This window comes from Triturus cristatus, chromosome 7 (assembly GCF_964204655.1).
Source record: "Triturus cristatus chromosome 7, aTriCri1.1, whole genome shotgun sequence".
Taxonomy (NCBI): Eukaryota; Metazoa; Chordata; class Amphibia; order Caudata; family Salamandridae; genus Triturus; species Triturus cristatus.
This window is the reverse complement of record NC_140590.1, coordinates 126482237-126506958: the sequence shown is the minus strand read 5'-3', so window position 1 is coordinate 126506958 and position 24722 is coordinate 126482237. Positions and strand designations below refer to the sequence as shown.

General features: G+C 44.4%; 1 protein-coding gene across 4 annotated transcripts in view; it reads left to right on the top strand.

Moving 5' to 3' along the window:
* LOC146809013 (sialic acid-binding Ig-like lectin 14) overlaps positions 1–24722 on the top strand; it is a 523779-nt gene that overhangs the window by 21505 nt on the left and 477552 nt on the right. Inside the window, exon 1 of one of the 4 annotated variants that reach the window (XM_085615805.1) lies at positions 15046–15175. The exons of 1 other annotated variant lie outside the window; for it this stretch is intronic. In XM_085615805.1, coding sequence (XP_085471931.1) covers positions 15094–15175 — 82 coding nt within the window. In that variant the 5' untranslated portion in view covers positions 15046–15093. Of the gene's footprint in view, positions 1–15045; positions 15180–24722 lie in introns of those variants that run through there. 2 more of the 4 variants (XM_085615806.1, XM_085615808.1) reach the window with 2 other exon arrangements.

Here is a 24722-nt window from a genome sequence, read left to right as displayed (position 1 = left end):
AATGGCAAATTACTGCAGACCATCCTTCTATCTAATTTGCAATGAGGTGCTAGTAACAGCTATGGAGAGTCCATCTCCACACTCTTCTTATAGCAGTACAAGCCTAATCTCCCTAGATGAAGCCTATTATGCTCAATGACTTTGTTCTGACAGATGGGGCAGCAGAATAATTAACTGTCCTATTAGGGTGGCTCAAAGCATGAATCTCATTAAGTTTGACTCAGATAAAATATGAAGAATTATTAAACATGTGAAGGAATCCATATATATAGGTGTATTTGGATGCAAGGCCAAGCAATTAATATGCAAGGTAGCAACTCTGGCTCCCTTACCATATGCCGATTTGTAGATACTGTTAAAGACTATTTTCATATATATAGTGCACAGTACACCTTTTACACTATATCCAAAATGTGATGGTACATTTCCTTTTCATCTCCAATGGACATCACTTTAATTTAATGTGGGCCCTACCTACTCATGTGCACAGAATAACCATTGGGGCAGGAGGGAATGCAACTGGATTATCCGTAGACTCATGGTGGCCTGGGACTTGTAGTGATCCAGGAAGGGGACTATCACTTGGTGGATTTTGCTGGCCTGCAGCTAATTGCCATGTGTCGCATCCGGGTCCTTAAGCACTCTCCAGAGGCTGGCTGGCTGGCCTCCTTTTCAGAAGATTCCAGGGACTGAAAGGATCTCCCTATTTCCACGAGATCCTAAGGAACACGCAGGGTGCAGCAGAAATTTGTGGAAGTGATCGGCAGTTGGGAAACAGTCAGAACACCGCGGTCTAAACCTTGAGAGTTGCGACTCAAGCTAAACCACTCTTGCCTTAACCACGCATTTGCGGGATAAGGCTGCTGGCTGCATTGGACGGAAGCAGGAAGACCTTGCAGGAAGCAACAAGGTAAGTGGAGCTGGGCTTTTTTTCAGGGCTGGGGTGGGTTGGGGTAGTTTTCTGGGCTGGGCTGGGCTGGGCTGGGCTGGGCTGGGCTGGGCTGGGGGGAGGGTCGGGAGTAGTTTTCTGGGCTGTGGGGGTGTCGGGGTGGTTTTCTGGGCTGTGTGGGGGGTCAGGGACGTTTTGTGGGCTGGGGTAGTTTTTTTGTGTTGGGGGTGCGTCAGGGTAGTTTTCTGGGCTGTGGGGGGTCAGGGGTGGTTTTGTGGGCTGAGGGTGGGTCGGGGTAGTTTTGTCGGCTGGGAGTAGTTTTGGGGAATTTTTTGGGCTGGGGTAGGTCGGGGGCAGTTTTGTGGGCTGGTCAAGGTAATTTTGAGGGCTATGGGGGGTCGGGGGTGTTTTTGGGCTGGGGTGGGTCGGTATAGCTTTGTGGGGTGGGGGATCAGGGGTTGTTTTATGGGCTTTGTGTAGTTTTGTGGGCTGGGGATAGGTTAGGGTAGTTTTGTGGGCTGGGGGTTGGTTGGGGGTAGTTTACTGGGCTGTGGGGGGTCGGGTACTTTTCTGGGCTGGGGATGGGTCAGGGGTAGTTTTGTGGGCTGGGGTGGGTTGGGGTAGTTTACAGGGCTGGGGGTTCTAGGCTAGTTTTCAGGGCTTTGAGGCTTGGGGTAGTTTTCTGGGCTGGGGGTCAGATTCGTTTTTAGGGCTGGGGAAGATCGGGGTAGATTTTTTATATTAGGGGTTAGGGTATTAGGCCTCGGGGCAGGGGGGGGAGAATGGGTAGTCGGGGTAGTTTTAAGGGCTTAGGGGAGGGCAGGGTCGTTTTTAGGGATGGGGTCTGGGTAGTTTTTTAAAATAGGGGTTTGACTAAGGTCAGTGGAAGGGGTTGGGGTGGCTGTAGGGACAGCGCAAGGAGGTAGGAGGAGGTTGAGGTAGTGTTTAAGGGTAAGGGACAGTGTGGGGGTTGGGAGGGAATAGGGGTATTTGGACCTAATGGCGGGAAGGGGGAGTTTGTAGCTTTGGGTGGGGGAGGAAGGGTCACAACCTTAGCCACGCATACCCCTATACCATTCATGCCTTTAATACAAAGTTACGTGGTACAGACATGCATGGTAGAGGCACGTGTGGTTTATCTAGCCGTACCTCTATCATGCAACCTCCATAGTTGGTTCAAGTAGTGTCCTGATGTATGCAGTAGCTACACTGTGCAGAAGAGTGTGCTCGTAACGATCAGCGGCCCACCTAGGGGTGCCATAGCGGGAGGAGTTTGAGGAGTGCTGGGGAAGTTTGCTTAGTCGGAGGGACCCGAGCTTACAACCGGAAACCAGTGATAGCTCACACTTCGTAGCATGTGGTGTCCCAGAGATGTTGGGGGAAGTATGCTCAACTTGTGGGACCTGAGCTGGAAGCCTAGACAGTCTCCGACCTCCAGAACAGGAGGACGACAGTGCCTGACATTGCGGCCTCCGTTCGAGGTTGCTAGCTCCATTTTTCCGACCCCCGCCACAAGGTGCTCTGTTGTTTAGAATATCGTGAATGGACCCAAGGAGCCTCGTTGTGGCTTGTGTGAACCCTCAGATGGATGCCTGGAGCAACTGCAGCTTGCACTTCCACCTGAGGGGAACCATTTCTCCAAATTTGAAGCGCACCAGATTCTGGTGTCACAGTCTTTTGCCTACGAGGGGATAGTGATCCCACACTCGGGAAGGTGCCACTGGGAGACTGAGGGCCTAAATCTGGATGGACAAAACCAAGTAACTCTTTCCTTCCACTTAAGTTGGTCCCAACAATCTAATCAAAGTGTCACCAGCAGATACAACATGTATTGTTGGCTGGTGTGGTCGGAGGGGTTGGGTCATGTGGGTCCTGTGATTTCTTGACCATTACAACTTAATGGGGTATGCAATATAGGGACTGTTGTGTTTTATGCTAATGTGATAGCGAGAAAGTGGAATACGTCTAAACAGCTTGCATATATGTTTCTTTCATTGTTGATGTTGGAGGGATCGCTTGGATCGTGAGCACATATGGTGTACATATGGTGTGGAGTCTTTTTGTAGTGTACTCAGTGTTTTGCAAGGGCGGTGTTGTGCTAATACTTTAAACTTTGACACTGAGGATAAGCCTGACTGCTCTGCACCAAGCTACCCAAGGTTGAGCATAGGATATCGGACAAGTGTATCGTACTCATCCTATCAAGGACAGTGGATTTTGCCTGGCTTCGATGCATTCCAGCCAGCTAGAAAACTCTTGGTCTAAGAAACCCCTTTAGGTGGTTCTGTGTCATAGCAGAATTCTGTTAAAAATCCAGTTTTTTATGTTAAGAGCTATCTACAAAAACAGTAGTTGATGCATTCAAATATACACAGATTTTTCCTACAAATATTACATGTGATAATTATGTTCTAAATAGTTTTACTTATTTTAATATAGCTATTAAAATTGCTTAATGTTTCTATAAAATGTAAAGATGTAACTATAGTTAATAAAAAGTATGTAGAAATACATTTTTTCAAATGCAATTTATGTGCATTATACTTTAAAATATTATTACTCCACATATTTTAAGAGTGTATTTACATATATTATTATTAACTGTTTTAAAATATTTAACTATATTAATCAATAAATATTTTAAATTAGAGAAGATAAAAATAATGCAAATGTACATTTCCTAAAACAACTATTAGTATTATCCTAATCACAAAATACGGAAGAGTGATCTATTCTTAACATACATATTTAGTGCAACAGCATATTAAGCGCCTTGTTTAGAGTTTGGCAGATGGGATACTTTATTAACATGTGATGGATATCCTGTCTGCCGTATTACAAGTGCCATACGCTGTTAAGTACATGTAATATGGCAGACGAGCTAAGCTCTAAATAGGCTCTAAGCATTGTAAACGTAATTACACTGAAACATCTGAAATTTTACCTGCTAACACTGAGTTGCCGTGTTTAGTTTCTTACGCTACTTAGCCGCCAGAATGGCTTAGACTTCATAGATAAGGGGGGGCTTTGAGTAGCCACACTACCACTCACTAAGAAAAGAGTGTAAATACAATACTATATAATGCATTTTGAAAGCACACATCTACCTCACAAGGTGTCCCAGCGCTAGCGGAAAGAGTCTCCACAGTGTCAACATACAAGAAACAGAGTTAGGAAGTGATTAAAGCAGAATCAAAGGCAAAAGAATGGCCTCCTCTTCTAGACTTATAAATGCAGGAAGTTTGAAATAATTTGAGGTTGCCTTTAGATTAAAGAATTTTAAGGATGGAGCGGGCAGCAGCATTTTGAATAATTTAGAGACGCTGGATAAGATTTTGAGCCTGAGGTCAAACTGTTAAAGTAATCCAGTTTGGAAGTGATCAAGGCATGCACAATTGTTTTTTGGTGGTCCATGCAAATAAGGTGTGGCATACTTCTCAAGAATGTCAGGGTCAGGAAATAAAAACTGGACAAAACTTTAATATGGGCTCAACGTGAGCTCAGAATCTAATTTGACCCCAGGGTTCCTTCCCAGCAGGGAGGGGCAGGTAGGAGGTCCCGAGGAGAACCCATCTCTGATGGCCACCAGAGATTAAGAACAGAGGTGGATTTAGTACCAAAAAAAAGGATCTCAGTTTTTTCTGAGTTCAATAAAAAAAAAAATGGTATTCATCCAGTCCAGGACAGATCTAAGGCAGGGCTTGAAAGAACTCAATAAGGAAGGACAATTTCTCGGTCAAGAGAAATGAGTATCATTTGCTAAAAAATAATTCTCTCTCCCAAGGACTCAACAATATTTTCCATAGGTGACATAAATACTTTAAAAAGGGTAAGGGTAGGAACTCTGCAATCCAAGGGTATTGTTGCAGAGGTAAAAGGGGGAAGAAAAACTCTGAGTACGGTTGCATTTCATTTGCTCTTCTTGTCTGTAGTCTGATCACCCTCCTCTGTCGTACTGCTGGTCAGATGATTCCTGAAAGGAATGAGGTGAACATGTATGAGGAACCTGATATTTGTCTGGAGTCCTTATTTTAGTACGATCACGAAAATTGTATCGTCTTTCAGAGGACTCTGTGGGTGGAATACATCCACGTTGACTACCTTTCTGTTGCTGTTTAGATTTATTGTAAGTTTTCTTAGAAAAATCACTGGCTGCTCTGGCATCCTTATCCAAGCCAGGCTTGCAAAGTGGTGGTACTGAAGGTCTGGTTCCCAAACTATTAAGTCCTAAGGACGTATGTACATTAGCATTAATAACTGGCAGCCCACATTCGCGGTTGGCTACCTGCATGGCGGCAAGTCAAAAATGCTGCTTCTCCTTTAACATTAGAAAGAATAATTTCGGAGACTAAGGGAAAATTACACATAAGTTTCATCCCCAAGTAGGGGGCAGGACCTGTCTCATGCTCATTCTGCATTTGTTTGAGGATGTTCAGTAGAACTGCCATTGAGGGAGTGCCATGGCAACGAGTGTCCCCAAAGTGCTGCAGTCAACTACAGTGGGAACCAAGCTAATGGATAAGCACATCGTCAAAATCCTGTGCTTGTCCTGTGGACCCCTAATGGGAAGCACAGCTTTGAGTTGATACATTTTTTGGCCATTCCAAAATGGTGTTTTCTCATGATTGGTAGGGTTTTTGCCTATAACTGGATGAACAATTATAGGACTGATGAAAGGTGCAGCAGGCAACTGGGCTTGCGCTTGCAGGGCAAGTCTAGCTGGACCAGCTAATAATGTACATGAAATTAATTGTGTCAGACGTCTGTACAAGACGACAAGCATATTGTACATACCATGGGTTTGCACGCGATTTAGTGCACCCAGATCAGGGTAGGGAGTGTAAACAGCTAATACTGGCCACGTAGCCACCTTATTGCTGAGAGAAGCCATTTGAACTCATGCAGGGACATGGGGAAGGGTGCCATTAAACCAGGTTTGGTGTTCCGAGACTGTAAGAGGAATTGAAAGAAATGCATTAGGTCTATATGCAGCCGGCACTTGGGCACCGTGCACTCATGAAAAGTGTTAGAATTAGCGTCCACAGCCGGGAACGTGACCCAAGAGTAAAATTCTTCAAAGCGGAATGCTTCATCCGTTTTCACTGGAAAGATGACAGGAGCTCCCGCATTAGGGACTCCATGTTCTGTTAAATGCGCATATACTGCCGGTAGGCATTTCCCTGCAATAGCCACAGGTTTTGCTATAAGTAATTTATAATGGATTCAAAGTGTAGCACAAAGTGGGTAGAAACCTTTTAATATTCAAGCTTGGAAAACCAACGGAACTAGGTGGTAGCTAAATACTGTTGAGGATGAGTTCCTAATTCCACGGAGATCTCCGATAAAAGGTGTGAGGTGATTGTGGAAGGTATTATTGCGCGCAAGTAAATACCGTACCAAAACTTTGGTGGTGCCATGTTGCAGGGATTCTCCTCGGGAACAGAACTATGATTGGGACCATAGAACATCGCCATGTAGGGACCATACATACCACCTCAGTATCCATAAGCCGGAGTCTGACTAGCTATAGGGCCTCACTTGCCCTCCTAACCTTACCAGAGAGACAAGTGACTTGGCACCCCAGAACACATCACTCTCAACCCTCACAGGGATCGTGGTGACAGGGCACACCCTTTCGCTCTCGCACTCATACTTGTCCAAAATAAGATAAACAAGAGACACAAAAGAAGTTTAGAATATTTATATAAACTATCCTTCTCTGAAATACAGTATTTGCACCAAATGGAAAACGGGTGCATATCAAAAGAATTGCTAACATGGTTAACAAACCATATACAATAAAAAGCACTGTAATGTTATAAGACAAATTAGCCTAAACATACGCCCCTTCCTAATGAAGCTAAAGGATCTCTGGGATTAGTGGCGGAACCCGTACCTTAGCATACATAGATGGACGTTCTACTTCTCCACTGATGCAGCAATCTTGCCTCAGGACCTTTGTTCTCAGTCTGTACCTGTTTAAACTCCTGCAGTCTGCTACGTGACAAGACATGTGTTTTCATAAACAGCAGCTGCATTCTCATGTTATAGCGAGGTGCTAGTATCTGACCAGAGAAAATAACAAGGGGCATTATTGTTTTACCTTGTCTATGGTGTTCAGACTAAATCCCAGGAAAGAACAGAACAAAAAACATATGCAGATTATGTGTGAAAATACAGTGTGACACAAAAGCACACGTATTTATATAGTGATGTGTGCAAAAGGAAAGTAGCGTACAATGTGCATAATTAGGCTAACATAGGGAAACTACAATGGGCCTGCGGGAAACACAACACCGCAAAGGAGGACCACCAGAAGGTCAGCCCGTACCAGGTGAATCGTAAATGGGAGTGCGATGACCTGTTGTGTGGGGAAAGGAAGGCGTCTGGTATGCCTAAGCCATACTCTCTGTAGGATGGAGGGTCGGGGAGCGGCAGCACCAGGAATTGCCACAGTTGCATGACAATTTTAACCGAAATCCACTTGCATTAGCTAAGCCAGCTTCTTCAAAGAGTAGCTTGTGAGCTACTAGTAGCTCTCCAGCCACCTGTAAGTAGTAACACTTCATGTTACTAGCAAAGTCATTTCCAAGGCCTACTTGCTCCAGTACTCTAAAAAGGTATTCCCACTGGACATATTCAATGCTTTTTCTACATCCAGAGAAAACATTACAGTTACCTCCATATCATCCTTCACCCACCATAGTGGTGAGGAGCCTCAAGGTGTCCCTTGGTGTGCCGCGGGGTACAATACCAACTTGAATTTAATGAATGAGACTCAAGATAACTTTTCATCCACAGTTCGCCAACACCTTTGTTAATATGCTTTTTGTTGAGGTTGAATTATGAGTAACCGCAGGTGCACTGTTTATGAATGAAAATAGTTACAATAAAGGGTTATACCACTGATGAACTCATGTAATTTTCGCAAACATGTAATGCTCTGAAGACAGTTCCTTTAACCCAATCCTGTAGGCTTCAATTTACAGATGAAAGTCAGGAGGCAGTGACACTGGGTGCATACAAGCACCCCAAAAATGTATAATCTGCAACTATTATCTGGAGTTCAGTCCAAGGATTTATGGGAGTAGCCCACATTGGACCTCAGGTGGTGAGAGGAGTGGAGAACCCCTCTCAGTGATCATTCAAGAAGTGACCACATGACATCAATTTGACATTGGAAGATATGTAAGTAATAGAGAGGACCTCATGCTCTTGCAAAAAATAAATAGAAGAGGCAAAACAAGTGGAAAATGTTAGCAATGCTACCACCTCAATAGGTTAGGAGACAATCAGATTGATAGAGGCTTTGCAGACATTAGGTTACACTGTTACATTTAATAAGTGCTAACGTTTGATTGGAAGCAGGTAGGAATGTCAAGTGATGTCATGTCATGTCCTGTCATGTTATGTTATGTCAATTTATAGAGCACAACTTATCACTGGTGGTGGGCAGAACTCATGGAATTCTACTCCGCGGAATTGCGCTAAGTTATCTAAAAACTCCATAAAGGTCCGCTGAATTTTGCGTCCAACTGAGTGCTGTCCGGTACTCCATGCCGACACCCATCCTGATTCCTGAACAGGCTGCTCCTTTGAAAAGGGTGAAAAGATACAGAGCTAATAAAGGGCGCACATGGTAATTAAGAGAAATGGGAAAGTGGCGGAGATCCCATAATGAGCACTGTATGTCTTCGACCCCCAGCATATAACCTCATGGTCCCTGAGGGCCAAGGCTGTGAGCACACCGAGACCCAGGGACACATCTAGGGAACGCAAACAGATGTGGGCTAAACATAAGACAAATGGTGGCTGGGCGTGACAATAATATGGAAAAAGTCACAGGCCTGAAGTGATGACAAGTTGCTATGGACTCCGCTGCATGCGGTCTTCTTGAGCGGTGTCCACACAGTGCTGGCTGTGAGTGGGCCTCCTTCACCAAGCTTTTCCCTGCAGCTCTTCATACTGTCCCTCTCTGTTCTTCTACTCCTCCAGGCTCCCACTCCACTCGAATTTCCAGCTGCATTCTCGCACAAGTCTCTGAAGTTCAGGTATGGAAGCCTTCCATTGAAAGCCTTAAATTGGTCGTAGGAAGTTGCGGGAGCCACCTCACTTTTCGAGTCACTGACACTGATTGAATGCATTGTAGTGTCCAATCTGCCACTGGTTGTCCTTGGTGGATAGGAAGTTGCTGGAGCTGCCTTACTTTTTGAGTCACCGTCACCTGTACTAATTGGATGCATTGTAGTGTGCCGCCTGCCATTGGTTGATGGCGAATCTTACCATGACCCAGTAGCATTTCCTAGCTAATGACGAGTATGACTGCATGCCGAAGGTCACTTCTGCCTTTACCAAGATGGTGGCAGCTGTGTGCCAGTGCTACCGGGTAAGAGATGGACAAAGGGTAAACTCGCACCGGCAAACTCCGCTCTGTCAGCAGCAGGCAGAGATTTTGCTGAAGTCCATGCTGCAAGTTGAGTACGGAGTGGCAAAACTCTGCAAGCTCCTCCAGCGGAGCTGAGTTTACCGTCCACCCTACTTATCACCTATGAGGGTATCCAGGCGCTGGAACAAGAGTGTAGGCTGAGCGGAGCTTCTAGTTAAAAGCTAGGTTCTTCTGTTTCTTGCAAAAATTGGGTATGGTTGGGGAGGTCCCGATGTGTTGAGGAACGTCATTCCAGGTCTTGGTGGCGATGTAGGAGAAGAATCGGCCTCCAGTTTTGCTTCTGTGAATGAAAGGGATATGTGTGAGGGAGAGAGAGGCTGAGTGTATTGTCTGGTTGGATGGTAGAAGTAAAGGTGGTGGCAGAGTCGGTCAGGTCCAGCGTTGTGGAGGGTTTTCTAGGAATGGATGAGTAGCTTGAACCGGCAGCGTTTCTGGATGGTTATCCAGTGTAGTTCTCTGAGGTGGGGAGTGATGTGTGTGCTGCGGGGGATGTCTTTAATGAGTCTGGCAGTGGTGTTATGGGTGGTCTGGAGTCCTTGGGTGAGTTGGTAGGAGAGGCCAGCGTAGTCTAGTCTGCTGGTTATGAGATCCTGGGTGACTGTGTGCCTCGTGTTAGTTGTGAGCCACCTGAAGATCTTACAGAGCATTCTTAGTATGAGGAAGCAGAAAGATATTACGGCATTCACCTGTTTGGTCATTGTGACTTTGTCGTCCAGGATGATTCCAAGGTTTTTAGCGTGGTTTGTGGGGGTGAGTATGGATCCCAATTCGGCTGGCCACTAAGAGTAATCCCACTGATTTGTCCCTGTTGAGTTTAGGCAGTTATCTTTCATCCAGTTTTCCACATTGGTCATGCAAATTGTGAAGTTGGTCCTAGTGGTGTTGTTATTGTCTGTGATGGAGAGGATGTGCTGAGTGTCATCAGCGTATGCCACAATGCTGAGTCTGTGAACTCTTATGATACGGGCGAAGGGTGTCATATATATGTTGAACTGGGTCAGGCTGAGGCAAGATCCTTAAGGGACTCCGCAGATAAGGTTCTTGGTTTTGGATGTGTACTACTAGGAGTCTGACTCACTGGGTTCCATCAGAGAGGATGGTGGCAATCCATCTCAGGGTGGCTCCTTGTATTCCAGAGTTGTGGAGTGTTGAAAGCTATGGATAGGCCGAGGAGGATGAGAGCAGTAGTTGTCCTCTGTACATGATGGTCCTTTTAGGATCAGTGGCTGCAATGCGGTTTCCATGCTGCGATTGCTGCAGAATCTTGGCTGAGTGATGTCCAGGAGGTGGTGCTGTTCTAGATGGTTGTAGAGTTGCCTGTTGATCTCTTTCTTCATAACTTTGGAAGGGAAGGGTAGGAGTGAGATGGGTCTGTAGTTACTGAGTTATTCTGGGTCTGCCTTGGGATTTTTAGGGAAGGCTTTGACTGCAGCATGTTTTCAGTTGTTTGGAAAGGTTGTGCTATGAATGGAGGTGTTGATGATGGTGGTGAGGTAGTTGCTACTCAAGGTTCCTCCCAAGTTGTAGATATGGTATGGGCAGGGGTCAGTGGGGGCTCCAGAGTTGATGGTTTTCATAATTTCTGTGGTGACTTCTACTGAGTGGGAACCCCAGCCCCTTAGTTGATGGTCGGTCTTGATAGTCGTAGGCACTAGTCTGATGGGGTCTTCTGAAGTGTGTTGGGGTTTGAAGTTACCGTATATTTTGAAGTTGTTGCGGAGGTCCTGTGATGGATGGGGTGATGGTGGTGGTGGCCCCTTAGGGGATGGAGAATTATCTGACAATGTTGAAGTGTTCTTTGCAGTTGTTGGAGATGGATTCCAATCTCTGTGCAAGGGCTGCTTTCCGGGCCTTCTTGATACGGGTGTGCTATCTTCTAAGTGCGGCTTTGTAGGTGCTCCTTGCGTTGGCGTCTCACCTGGTTCTCCATCTTCTCTTCCACTGTTTGCAATAACGTTTGCTGTCTCTCATGTCTTCCGTATACCAGCAGACTTATGTGTTGGTCCTTGTTTGTCTGACTTTTATTTAGGAGGACTAGTGTGTCATCCCAGCCTGCAATCCAATTGTTGAGGATCCTTATATTGTTCTGCAGGTCACAGGTAAGGTCAGATTGGTTGGATCTGAGGGTGTGAGTCAAGTTTGCTTCCTTTATCTTGTTCCAACAGTGTCTCAAGTTGCTCGCTGGCCTTGGCATTGAGAAGTGTTGTCCGTCCATTTGGTCCGTCCAGGTAGTCAGGATTAGGTGGCTACAGGTTACTCAGTTGCTAGCTGTGAAGATAGTGTCAAGGGTAGGGGTGGATGGAATATTCAGTTTCACCTGCTGAAATGGCAGAATTGGGCACCTCTAGTTACTGTTGCAATGTGGATTTCTAGCCAAATTCCATCAATCGCCACATGGCAGAATTATTTTACGCGTGAAGTTCTAGTACGGTAAATTGGCCAGTGTGAGCGAAATTTAGCATCCTTTAGCATGATTTCCAGTCACTAGGAGGACATCCTGTGAGATTCTTCTAGGGAGGGACAGGAATCAGAAGGTGGAAGAAGGCACAAGACAAAAACGTGAGAGAACCGGTAAGGAGAGGGGGTATGAAGGAGGTGGAAACGTGCCAAAAGTGTAACGCGGAAGAGTCCCCAGAGAGAGGCTGAGATCAAGGAGCAATGCAGAGAACAAGGAGGAATGTGCAAAACAGGCACAAGAGAAAGAGCAAGCACATGAACACAGCAGACACAAAAGCGAGAGCACAAAGAGAACAATCAAAAGAGTGAGAGTGAGTGAAACAGAGATGGGCACTGAAAAAGGGCACAAGAACGAGAGCAGAGAGAAAACAGTCAAAAGTGTGACAGCGAGAGTCACAGAAGGCAGGCACAAGAGAAGTGGAAAAAGAGCAAGAGTGAGAGCAGCAGAGAAGTAGCCAGAGGAGTGAGAGAGCAAGGATTGAGAGTGAAAGATAAAAGGAGTGCAACAACGAGGCAGGACCTCAAAACATGAGCTGGGGCCTAGGTACTGAATTGTAAATTAAGACCCTCTTTAATGGTAAAGTTGAATCTATGTCACAGTTCTGAAAATGCCATTTTTAGAAAGTTTCCTAAATGCACTATTCCAGTTCCGGTGTAGTGTCTCCCTTCACACTCCTTGTGGTCCCAATATGAGTTCCTTTCGTAATTAATAATTTTTTGTTCGCATTCTATGCACTAATTAAAAAAAATCATAAAAATCAAAATTCACAAAAAATAAAGTGTTGATTGAAGCTTTATTTGCATTTTCTTCATTGCTTTAGAAAGCTATTAAATTGTTGTGGCTCTATCCCAAAAAATATTCATTTGTGCATTGTGTATAAGATAATAATCCTCAATGCATTTTGGACCACTTGTACTTCATCAGGAGATCATTGAATGCTGTAGAACAAAAGAAAATAATACAATATTATACTCAAGTATTGAAGTAATATTTTTGGGCCATATTAACTCTGGCTGCTATCAATCTGTCAAAACCATTGTTTACATTTTCACCATAATGCACATACACTTTTAACACATCATCAGGAGAGTGCTATATTGAGATATCAAATTAATACATTCAAAATTGAATAAAAGCGTCTATTTAGGATCTGCCTGTGCCCATTCTCCATGAGTAGGAAACCTCATGTTCCTGTCAGAGCTATTGCATGCAATCATTATGAACAATTGGTGAAATCCTCAGTGTTCACCTCTGCACAAATATCTATGTTCGATTTCATATTGCGAGAAATAAGCATGTTCACATTCAAAACAGTTCCAACCTCTTATCTGACTGTTGTAAGCATAAAGAATTTAATATGTCCCATTCAATACGCTCCCATGAGTTTGTAATTACTAGGCATGGTAAATTTTCATTGCACGCGCTTTTATATGCGATTTCTGAACAATTAGATCTCCAAGTTTTCACGTTAGAGGATCTAAGGTGAAGAATCATCAGATCAGTGATCCCACTCTTGGTGAAGTCAAACTAGTTCCGAGGAACTCTGTCAAACCCGGTGAAGCCTACTCATCATATAGAGATCATTGTGAAGTAACATGTAAAATTGCTTACCGGGCTCATATAGATGCCTTGTCTAATTTATCTTGTGTGTTTTAGAGATGTTTACTTGTGCCTTCAAGAAAATTGTATGTGCGTTTGGAACCAAGTGCTTCCATACACTGTCCTTGGGGAACCTTTGAAATTATAACCACACAGATCATCTATATCTAGTTCAACACTTTAAAAATTTATTATAACCGTGAGCAAAACTCACCGGCTGTTCTCCGATATTAACATCCGGTGCATGTCGCACTCAACGCCTTCATATTCTGCCATATTTTTGTTCCGGGCTACATGTGCGATCCACCTGAATCTGGATCTGAATGTTAGGCAGCGTGTGTTTGTTGGATTCGATAGTCCACATGAGCAGGCCATGTTTTATTTTTTATAGTCATACAAAGTATAATACATTACATTAAATAATACACACCAAAGTCTAACGCTTTCTTAGGTAATGTCCTTGCCTTCTCCACACTAGAAAACAAGTTCCTGGTGGTTTACTGGAGGAGAACCCACAGGCTGCCTGCACTGGCAATGCGCTACAAAGTCTTACTTGGCCCTGAAAGTTAGGCTCACTATGGCAGTAATGTGCCAAGTTCATTCAAGTTTCAAAAGGCCTGCCAGCCCTGCTGCAGTCTTACCCAATCTGAGAGATCTCTCTTTCAACAACAGTGCGGACTAGACTGGGTTCCTCATACTTCTCCTACAGGGACCAACTAGCCAGGATCCCCTCTGGTCTCGCTCCCTCCAGGATGTCTCCTTCTCCTCATAGGTCACAGTGGTTTTGGCAGGCAGGCAGGCAGAACGCTGTATTCCACACACAGGGATAGTGTTCTTGGCTTCCTGGACAATGGCCCCTCACCCAGCTGCGAGACTAGCAGGCCTTTGTCCCTCATCCTGGTTGCAGCAGCTATAAGTCTTGGCAATCTTCTTTCCAGTTGAATATGAGAATTGACCAACATGTGGGACTCAGGCTCCCACCTTGATAGTCCAAATCCATGCATGGATGCGATTTAGGGTCGGGTCCGTTGATATTCCTGATGCTAGTGTAACTTGTTGAATTACCCTCTTCACCGTCCTATCCTTTGCCAAAGGGAGAGTCTGCCAATACAGGAGGGGCTCCAATTTGATTGACCCCCACACAGGTCAAGTGAATAACAGGAGATAACACCGGGCTGTCAGCCTCCACTGAAATAAGCCTCACAAAGTTCCAAAGGCCTAGGGCTCCCTCTGTATCATGAGTCTCTGGTCGTACAGTGCCAACCGTATCAGACCCTCCATCTTGCTGGTAATGAGCCCAAGCCCCACTGACCAGTCACTAACCCTTTCTGAAATTAAGGGAAACCTTAGATGGGCTCAGAGGATCCTCTGCAACCGTTCCTTCCGTCTGTGGGCCTGAGTCACAAAGGTGAACTTACACTTTTGAGTAAGTTTACTTCTTTTAGGTATTCACAAACGAGTTGTGGAGTTTTACGGCTCCACACTCCCTATCCTTGTGAGTGTGATGTTCTTTCTCCCCAACCGGAGACTACACAACTTCGTCTTTTCAGAGAGGAAGGAATTCTCGTTGGCCACTGTTTGGAAGGCTTCCAATTGATTCCTGCTATACAGTGTGTGAACTGCTGCTTCCTCAATGCAGGGGCGGGGGTTACCAAACAGAGAGCTTCTAAAACTGCATTGAGTCGCAGCATGCATTAATCAATGCTTGTCGTTTCGCAGGAGTTGACTCAGCGCGAGAAACCTGCTCTGTCCCGTTCCTGGTCCTGTGGTCCAACACCTCAATGTAGGTAAGCCACTTTCTTTTTAATCTCTTTTCTGTACCAAAATGCTAAATGTGCGCTCTTATTTTTAGAAAACGAAAGTAAAATTGAGAGGTTTAATTCAGCACGTTAGGAAGTAAGCAGCCATAAGAGTTTGTAAAATCCCCTCGTTCTAAAAGAAATGCGGCCATCATTTTGTGAAACGGCTGAGAGAATCGTCGCGGTTGTAAAGGACAAGCCACATGGTACCCAGCTGCACGTGCTCTGAGACAAGAAGCTCTCAACTCACTCAGTACAGACCACAAACTGCAACGTTACTCTTAGCAGAACCGTGTCCTAGTACCGAGTGTACTTTCATACCTCTTTCAGGGTGGAGGGTGGGGGGCGTCATCAGTGCCACATCACTGAAGTCTGAAGTCATAGGGATTGTGAAATGTCCAGGGGCGTGACACAGGCCCCCGCATTCCCCGCAGTGCGGGGGAGGGGGGGGGGGGCAAGCTCCAGGGGGCCCCCTCAGCACTGTGCTTCCGCCGGGGAGCTCCTGATAGAGTCTGGAGGGGGCCCCTCAAAGTACCTTGCAGGGGGGCCCCCTCAATTATTGTTACGCCGCTGGAAATGTCCAAGCCCTCCATGAAGACATGTAGCAAACATCAGGAGAGTGCTGAGAGCGTTTGTTTTATGTATTCGGTGGTGCACTTTGGAGCGTTCTCTTGCAAATATATTACTAAAGGAAGGTGTGGGAGCGCCGCTCGTTTTCCATTGAAATGGCAACAAAATTTGTGTTGAGCTGCAGTTTTAATGCTGAAACTATAATCTCGCACAAATGATAATGTGTGGAAATCGGGTTTCAGCAAATATTTATAATTTGCTCAGTAAGTAAAGTGTCTTTATTTGTTTTGATCCTATTAAAATATTTGTTTCCATCCCACTTCAGAATGGGAAAGTATTTAGGGGCTTATTTAGAAGTCGCTTACGCCACAGATGCATCACTTTTTGTGAAGGCTTGTAAATACAGCTTCTTTTCACGCGGTTCCCACGCAACACCCTTGGATTCTGCCGCATTTCCAGATTTACAACATTTCGTAAACCTGGGAATGCTTCAGAATCCTACGCCTCCCCAGGGGAGGCGTAAGGAGGTGCAACGAGGAAAAATACTTTTATTTTGTCTCGTTTTTTCCTCTGTCTATGCGTGCTGCAGAATACAGTACACATAGAAAGAGGAAAACACCATCAATGATTGTTTTTGTGTAGGCAGGCTGCACAAAAAAATCATCCCCTCAACACAGACACCCTTACACCATAGTCTAACGATGCCCGCGTTGATGCATGGCGGCCAATTTTGCACCAGCGCAGGGGAAAACACAGGGATGCGTCACACCCCCTTTACCTTACAACTTCCACTCGCAAACAATACTATACAAACAAATCCATCTCATGAAACAAATACACCAGCACCTCTTTTCACTGCTCCTCAAACTCAAAACATATCACGCACACCAGCACAACAAAATCAAGCGCAACACCTCCTAATACTTACTCACAAAATACAAACATACACCCGCCTTTTAAACTACACAAAAGGAACAAACTCCAATGCCAAGCTTTCTCTCTTCCACCACACCAAACACACATACAACAACACAGCAACTCTTTTCCAACCGCCTCTCATCCATTGGACAATTTAGAGCCTTACTACATGCCCCACATGCTGCACCACCATCCCAGACTCATACACCTTCGCCCGAAACAAACGCAAACAATATAAGCAACATGCCACACCTCATAACTTCGCTTCTCCATGTCTACTGCACAACAAAGTTACACCACAAAAACAACACAGTGCACAAACTCTCTCTCAAACACCGTCTTCATGACCTACACAGGCAGACCCATCAAAATGCCTTCTTATCCCGCTGGACGAGGACCACGTTACAGATCAGCTACACGATAGCTATCCTAATACTGCTAATACCAGCACTAAAAACACACCTGCTACAAACCCACACAATACTGATAACTCTTCTACAAAAAAAGTCTCACTGTCACCAAAGCACATTCTCTAATAATAAATGCTGGATTGCTCTCTAAAGACAAACATCACATATATGACCTTCTCACTGATGCAAAACCAGACATACTATTCATAATTGAATCATGGTTGGGAGATGATATGGCTTCAGTACTGCATGAAGCCGTTCCTCTAGGCTATCAAACGATCACACAAAATCGTGTAGGCAAAAAAGGATGTGACTTAGCTTTTGTGTTCAGGCAAACATTACATATCACTAAAGTTGACGACATCTCCATAAAGAATTGTGAGGCTCTTCTAACCAGATGCAATCCTACACTTTCTTCCTCCTGTATCTTCCTGCTCCTTTACAGACCTCCACCCAGCAAGGCGACATTCCCAGACACACATCTAGACACAGTTTCAAACCAGATAACAATACACTCCAACGGGAAACGACCATTACAACGCAGTCATTACAACACACTACCTTTACAACGCAGCTGTTACAACGCAACTGCCTTTACATCGCATGCCATAACAGCGCATGCCATTAAAACGCATGTCACTACAACGTACACCATTACAACACATACCATTACGACGTATGCCATTACAATGCTTTATTAAGTAAGTAATGGAGATTTATTAGTTTTAGGGTGGGTAAGCGTTTTGGGGTACATGAGAATAGGAATTTTTACCCCTACTCTATCCAACACTTTCCCTACTGTTGCACTCACTGGAGTGGGAATAGTAATTTTTACCCCTACACTATCCAACACTTAACCTACTGTTGCACTCACTGGAGCGGGAATAGTAATTTTTACCCCTACACTATCCAACACTTACCTCACTGTTGCCCTAAAAGTAATATGTGTTGTAATGGAATGCGTTGTAATGGTAGTTTAAAAAAATGCATTGCAATGGCATGTGTTGTAAAATCTTGCGATGTAATGTAGCTGCAATGTAAAAAGCGCTTTGGAAAGGCATGCGTTGTAATTGTTTGCATTGTGACGTCATATATTCCACTCCAACCTATGCATTCTGGGTGACCTCAATATTTGCTTTGATAAACCCAATATGCCCCATCCGAAAACAATAATCAATCGCCTAGGCACACTGAACCTCCATCAGATCATCCACAAACCCTCACACATCACTGGACACATCCTAGATGTAATTTGTTGCTAATACCGAACTAGTTTCCTTTCCAACTATAACTCCAGTCACATGGTCAGACCACCATTTGCTTGCTTTCCAACATAAAACAACACTAAGCAACTCACCTAAAACTACTTTACGTGCATCCACATATCGTCAGTGGAACAAACTCAATTTGGAACACTTAGAAACACAACTAACATCCAGTACAGATCTGGAAACAATACATTCCATTCAAAATCTATAGGAGTGGCCACAGGAAGCTTTTGACATCCTGATACCACTCAAAACCACATAACAGAACAAAAGAAAACAAGCACCTTGGAGAAATTCAGAGCTAAAAGAAATAAAACAGCAACTTAGAAAGCTGCAACATGCCTGGCCCAAAACAAATGCCAACCAAGACAAACTTCGCCTACAGAAAATTAACAGATTATACAAGTCAGCTATCAAAAAAGCAACGAAAAGGTGTAATTCAGACAGAATTCAAAATGCTAAATGTGCAAAAAAAGAATACTATAAAATACTCAATGAATTTTGTAAACCAAATTGCCTAGAAGGAACTCATCCCATTACTCAAAATTTCACAGACAATCTGGCAAATCATTTCACGGAGAAAGCAGACATGTTGGTCTATTACTTAAAACAGAGACAAAGCACCAGCACTAACCCTTTTACAAAACAACAATCCAAGAATACTCTAACCCAGTTCCCCGTTCCTTCCAACAAACTTCACACAATGAATTTATGGACCTGGTGAAAGCAAGCTGGTCTGCCGGCAGCCCTTCTAACCCGTGTCCACCCCAAACTTTCAAGACAATTCTTCTAACAACCTCTGCTGCCACTCCAGTTAGAAGAATCATCAATGATTCCTTAACTACCAAAATATTCCCAGAAGGACTCAAAAAGTCATACATATGCCCCTTACTGAAGAAAGCACTTTTGGAGCCGCTGACCCCTGACAGCTACAGACCCATTACAAATGGACCTTTCCTGAGAAAACTGATAGAAAGCATTTGCCCAGATGTCACAATTCATTGAAGAGAATGCCATACTTTCAGACTTTCAAACATTATTCCATCCAGGAAGAGGCACATAATTGCCCTCCTTGCCATTTGGGATAACCTGAAGAATACAGTTGACTGTGTCAAAGGCAGCCAAGAGGTCCTGTTGGACCTCTTGGCTGCCTTTGACACAGTTGACCATGACACTCTGATACAAAGACTATACAAAGCCGGCACAGAGGGGACTGCTATAGACTGGATTGTGTCCTACCTTCGAAACAGAACTAATGTCAGCCATACCCCACCTTTTTTGTCCAAACCGTACTCCACGAAAGCTGGGGTCCCTCAAGTCTCTATCATCTTGCCCCTGCTTTTCAACATCTACATGAAGTCATTACCACTACTGAACAATCAATCTCACCTGCTGTAACTATGCAGATGACACACAAATACTCCTTCAACTGGAATGACCCAAAGACATTGGAAACTCACCAGTTTTCAGTTGTCTCAGAGCAATGGATCAATGGATGACTTGGAGCCATCTCAAATTAAATGCTTCCAAAACAGAAATACTCGCGTGTGGCAATTGGAAACATTATGACCCACTTGCCGCCTGGCCTGATGAACAGGGATCACCACATAAAGTATCGAAGGAAGTAAGAAACCTCATAATGACCATGGACTCCAAGCTATCGATGAATGCCCAAGTGGACAATCTAGCAAGATCAAGCTTTGTCACTATAAAAACTCTCTGACAAATCTTCCCCCATTTGGGATTTCCACACAAGGTCCAAGCTACCATTTCCCTTGTTCTGTCCAAACTCGATTACGCCAATAGCCTCTACCACGGATCACCTTTAACGACCATAAAAAGACTACAACGGATTTAGAACTCGGCTGCCAGACTACTCTTGCATACCAAACCACAAGACCACATCTCAACTGCCTTGAAAGCCCTGCATTGGTTACCGGTTGCCAGAAGATCCACATTGAAGCTGCTTTGTATCGCCCACAAAGGGATCAATCAATCAATCAATCATGCACTACATACCCGCAAGGGTTCCAAGGCGCTGAGGGTGGGGAGAGGGCGGAGCTGTTGCTACTGGTCGAACAGCCATGTCTTGAGTTGTCTCCTGAAGGTTAGAAGGTCTTCGGTTTGTCGTAGGATGAGGGGGAGGGTGTTCCAGGTCTTGGCGGCGCGGTGGGAGAAGGATCTGCCTCCGGCTGTGGTTCTACGGATGCGTGGGACGGTAGCCAGGGAGAGGCTGTTAGGTTGTAATTCAACACTAATCCTTTATGGGTTCCGGAGTAGCGTGCTACTCGCCAAAAAAACACTTCAACACCCCATCAGGGTTAACAAGCGCTCTATAAATGCAAACCTTTTTCCCTCTTCTATCCTTCTGCTATCCTTCTCAATCCAAATAACTGACCAACCTATCCACCACTCAAATTACTTTCATATTTCACAATACTAATTCAACACTAATCCTTTATGGGTTCCGGAGTAGCGTGCTACTCACCGAAAAAGCGCTTTGACGCCTTATCATTGGTAGTAAGCTCTACATAAATGCAATTACAATCCAATCCAATAGAATATTGTTGTAAATGTGACACATCTCTGTGCTTTTGAAATGACGCAAGTCAGCGCAGCTAAATGGCTTGCAGCGCCACAACATTTTATTGTAAATGAGCCCCCAATTTTTATTGTACGCTAGAAAAAAAACTGACACCTTACAGACTTTCGTTTCACACTCCCTATACTCCAGCAAGATTGTTCACTTTACAAACTGCTCTAATTTTACAGCCAGACAAATTGAAAAGTAAATGACACTGTCCATGTGCCTCTGTGCACTGTTATTGTTTTGATCTTCCTGCAGTTAACAGCGGGATTCTCGACCCCAATCCTGCCCAATGCCACAATGTCTTCCTCCTATGATCTGACTTGAACTCCCATGTGCCTTGGAACTGCCCTGTACCTGTTCATTGTCCTTCAAACTCAGGTGGCTGATTGCTGTAACCACATAGTTTAAGACTTTTATGAGGAATCATTAGGGCCTTCCAAAGCGAGCTGAGTAGCTGTCTGAGTCTGTGGACCTTTCACCTGACCCTGCGCTTTGGTTGTAGTATCACCCACCTCTTTACTACAATATTGCTGCTTGAAGTGGGTTTAGGAGTCGAGCAACAGATCTACTGTAATGGTTACTAGATTAACAAATGTACCATCATATTTATGAAGACACTAAGCATATTTCCTTAATTATAAATAAAATCTCTTACCTTGTGTTAGACCTTGCTTTTTCAGCGGGTTCATCCCCAGATGTTTTGCTTTTTGGCCTCTTGTTTTTTACTCTTTTTGTGTTGGTTTTAGGACTCTGGGCACTTTACCACTGCAGATCAGTGCTAAAGTGCATATGCTCTCTGTGTAAATAGTTATTATGGATTTATGTTTTCACGATTGGCTTATTTGACTTACTACTAAGTTCCTAGTACAGTGCACTGTGTGTACCCAGGGCCTGCAAGTCAAATGCTTAATGTGGATCTGCAACACTGATTGTGCCACCCACACACCCACATAAGCAGCCTATCAAAAGGTTCTCAGACCTGCCACTGCAGTGTCTGTGCGCAGTTTGGTACTGCCATTCCGACCTGGCAACTGCAACCCACTTGCTAGGCCCTAAACTTCCCTTTTCTTACATGTGAGTAACCCCTAAGGTAGGCCCATGGTACGCCTGTGGGCGGGGTGCAATGTATGAAAGGCAGGACATGTCCTGATGTGTGTAGCATGCCCTGATAGTGAACTACAGTGAATTTTCTTTTTCACTATTGAAAGGCTATCTGTCCCATAGGATAGAATGGGAGTTTATTTATAACATCTTATGAATATAACTTTCCTTTGGGACAAGATGGAAAGGTAAAGTTTAGTATGACTGAAACCAGAATATAAAGATGCATCATTTAGTAAGGATGATTTTTACATTCTGTGTTTGAAAATACCACTTTTATAAAGTGGGTATTTTCTTGCTTAGCAATCCTGTGTATCTCTGCTTGTTTGTGAATTGGTTGTTTGGTTTTGGAGTGACAAGGACTGGGGATGTGCATTTACTGTAGACATCTACTGGGGGGTTGAGGTGTCCTGACTTTCCTGGATGAGTCAGAGCTTGGCTGAATAGACCCGGGCTGCATTTAGAGTAGGGGGAGGAGATTTCCTTTCACCTGAATGGGCCTGGTCTGCCTTACACAATGCTGTCTTCACCTCCTGCTGTGAAGCTGCACCAGGGAGGACAGAACTGGTTTTGACTGAGCACAGAGCCTCTCTGATACCAGAGAATGAAGAGAAATGGACTATAAATGTTGGGGCCCAGGCCCTTGAACTTTAGATTACTGCTGAACTAAGGAACATGCCAAGAAGAAGAGCCGGAAAAGCTGAAGGTGAAGTACTGACCCTGTGCTGTGTGCTGTTGGTGTTGGCCTGCAGTGGTTGCTTCTGTCTTGGGCAGGGAAAGGCCAGGACTGTACTTTCATAATCCTGCTGTTAGAGTTTTCTTTAAGGGCTTGAAGTAGAGCTTGTCTCCTGTTGGAAGTCTTGGGGTTAGAAAAGACTTCTGAGATTACTTCTGGAATTCAAGAGGTACCTCTGCCAAGGAGAAGAGTTGGGAAGACTGAAGGAGAAGTACTGCCCCTGTGTTGTGTGCTGTCTGGGATTGGCCTGCAGTGGCTGTTTCTGCCAAGGAGAGGTTAAGGACTTTGCTATGTGCTGTGTCTTCTGCTTGAGGAAGATCTCCAAGTGCTTAAAGTAGAGCTTGCCTCCCATTTTGAAGTCTCAGGGATACAAAGACTTCACCACCAGCTCCCCTGAACTCCCTTGCTGGGAGTTCTGACCTGCCAAGAGGTGCCTGTTGCTGAGTTTTGCCTCCAGAGGTTGTTCCTGTTGTTGGGAGCTGGAAAAGAGACGCAACAAAGAGAAGCTCGACAAATCCACACCTGTTTTTGACGCATCGTCAAAAAACCGACACGTCACCTGCCCACGGCTGGAGAAATCGCCGCACACTGAATCGATTTCCGAAGTCCGAGATCACCACACTGATTCCGACGTAGGCCCTGCTGTGTGGCTGCAAGAAGCAACGCATCGTGGGACCGCGGCTGGAGAAACCAACGCAGCGCTGTTGCCCCCGCTGCATCAAGAACAGATGCATCCCTGATCCCCACACATCACACCGGGGCACCAAGTCTACTAGGACACTGGGGACGCATTAAGAAACCAACGCATCATCTCCCCGCACAGTAACAGACCGGTGCATCACTTTCCCTTCAGTTAGGAACCGACGAATCACCTCCCCTGCGAAGCAGTAAGGAACCGACACATCACCTCCCCTGGAGTAAGGAACTGACACATCACCTTCCCTGGCTGTAAGGAACCGATGCAAAGTCATATTTTGATTACTGTATTTTTTTATTTTTTATTTTTATTCAGAGTTCAATTCACAGTTATTCATATACAAAATAAAGTGCTTACAGTGTTCAATTTCCATTTCGGTTGGCACATTCATACAAATATGGTCCTCACTCATAAACATCTCATTATCAATACAAATAATATCATTACAAAGTACATAAAATACATGAAAGCACATTAAAGAAGGAGAAGCCACATATTGCACAATTTAACTTTAACATTCCATTTGATCTAATTCGCTGATTGTCTTCCTATGGGCTTCCGGCATTTCTCAAATGTTATGAGTGTGCCTGATCTTAAGGTGTAGCGTCTCTCCAGCTCTTTAACTTCGTGCAGTTTAGCCTGCCAAGCATGGAAGGTGGGCACAGTATCACTTCGCCAATACTGGAAAATTAATGATCTTCCCACAAGAGCCGATATAAATAAACCTGCCTCTTGTGATTTATTTGTCGTTATGTTTGGTGAGCAACCCAGAACTGCAATATGCTTGTCGATGTTCCGTGCATGTTCTAAAATTGTCTGAGTTGTTTCTCAATTGCTACCCATAATTGCTTGATCTTTGAGCAATCCCAAACAATATGAGTCCAGGAGCCTCCTCCCTCTTCAAAACATCAGAAACATCTATCCTCAATCTGAGTATATATATTGTGGAAAAAGGATCGTTTCCAGTATATTAACCATTTTGTATAGAATTGCATTCTTCTGAAATTGGCGCCTCTTATTATTGTGACATTCTATTTATTGATTCTATTCCAGACTAATCTAGAGGGAGGTCTTCTTTCTCCTGCCATTTGTCTTGGGCTTTTTCATATACAGTAGAGATCTTATTCCCATAACATTTTTTCACCCAGCTGCTTGTTGACCACTTGTTCATTGTTTCTAGTAGCACCTCACTTAGTTCTAATCTTGCTCTTAATGCTGTTGAATCAATATTTTCGAAAAAA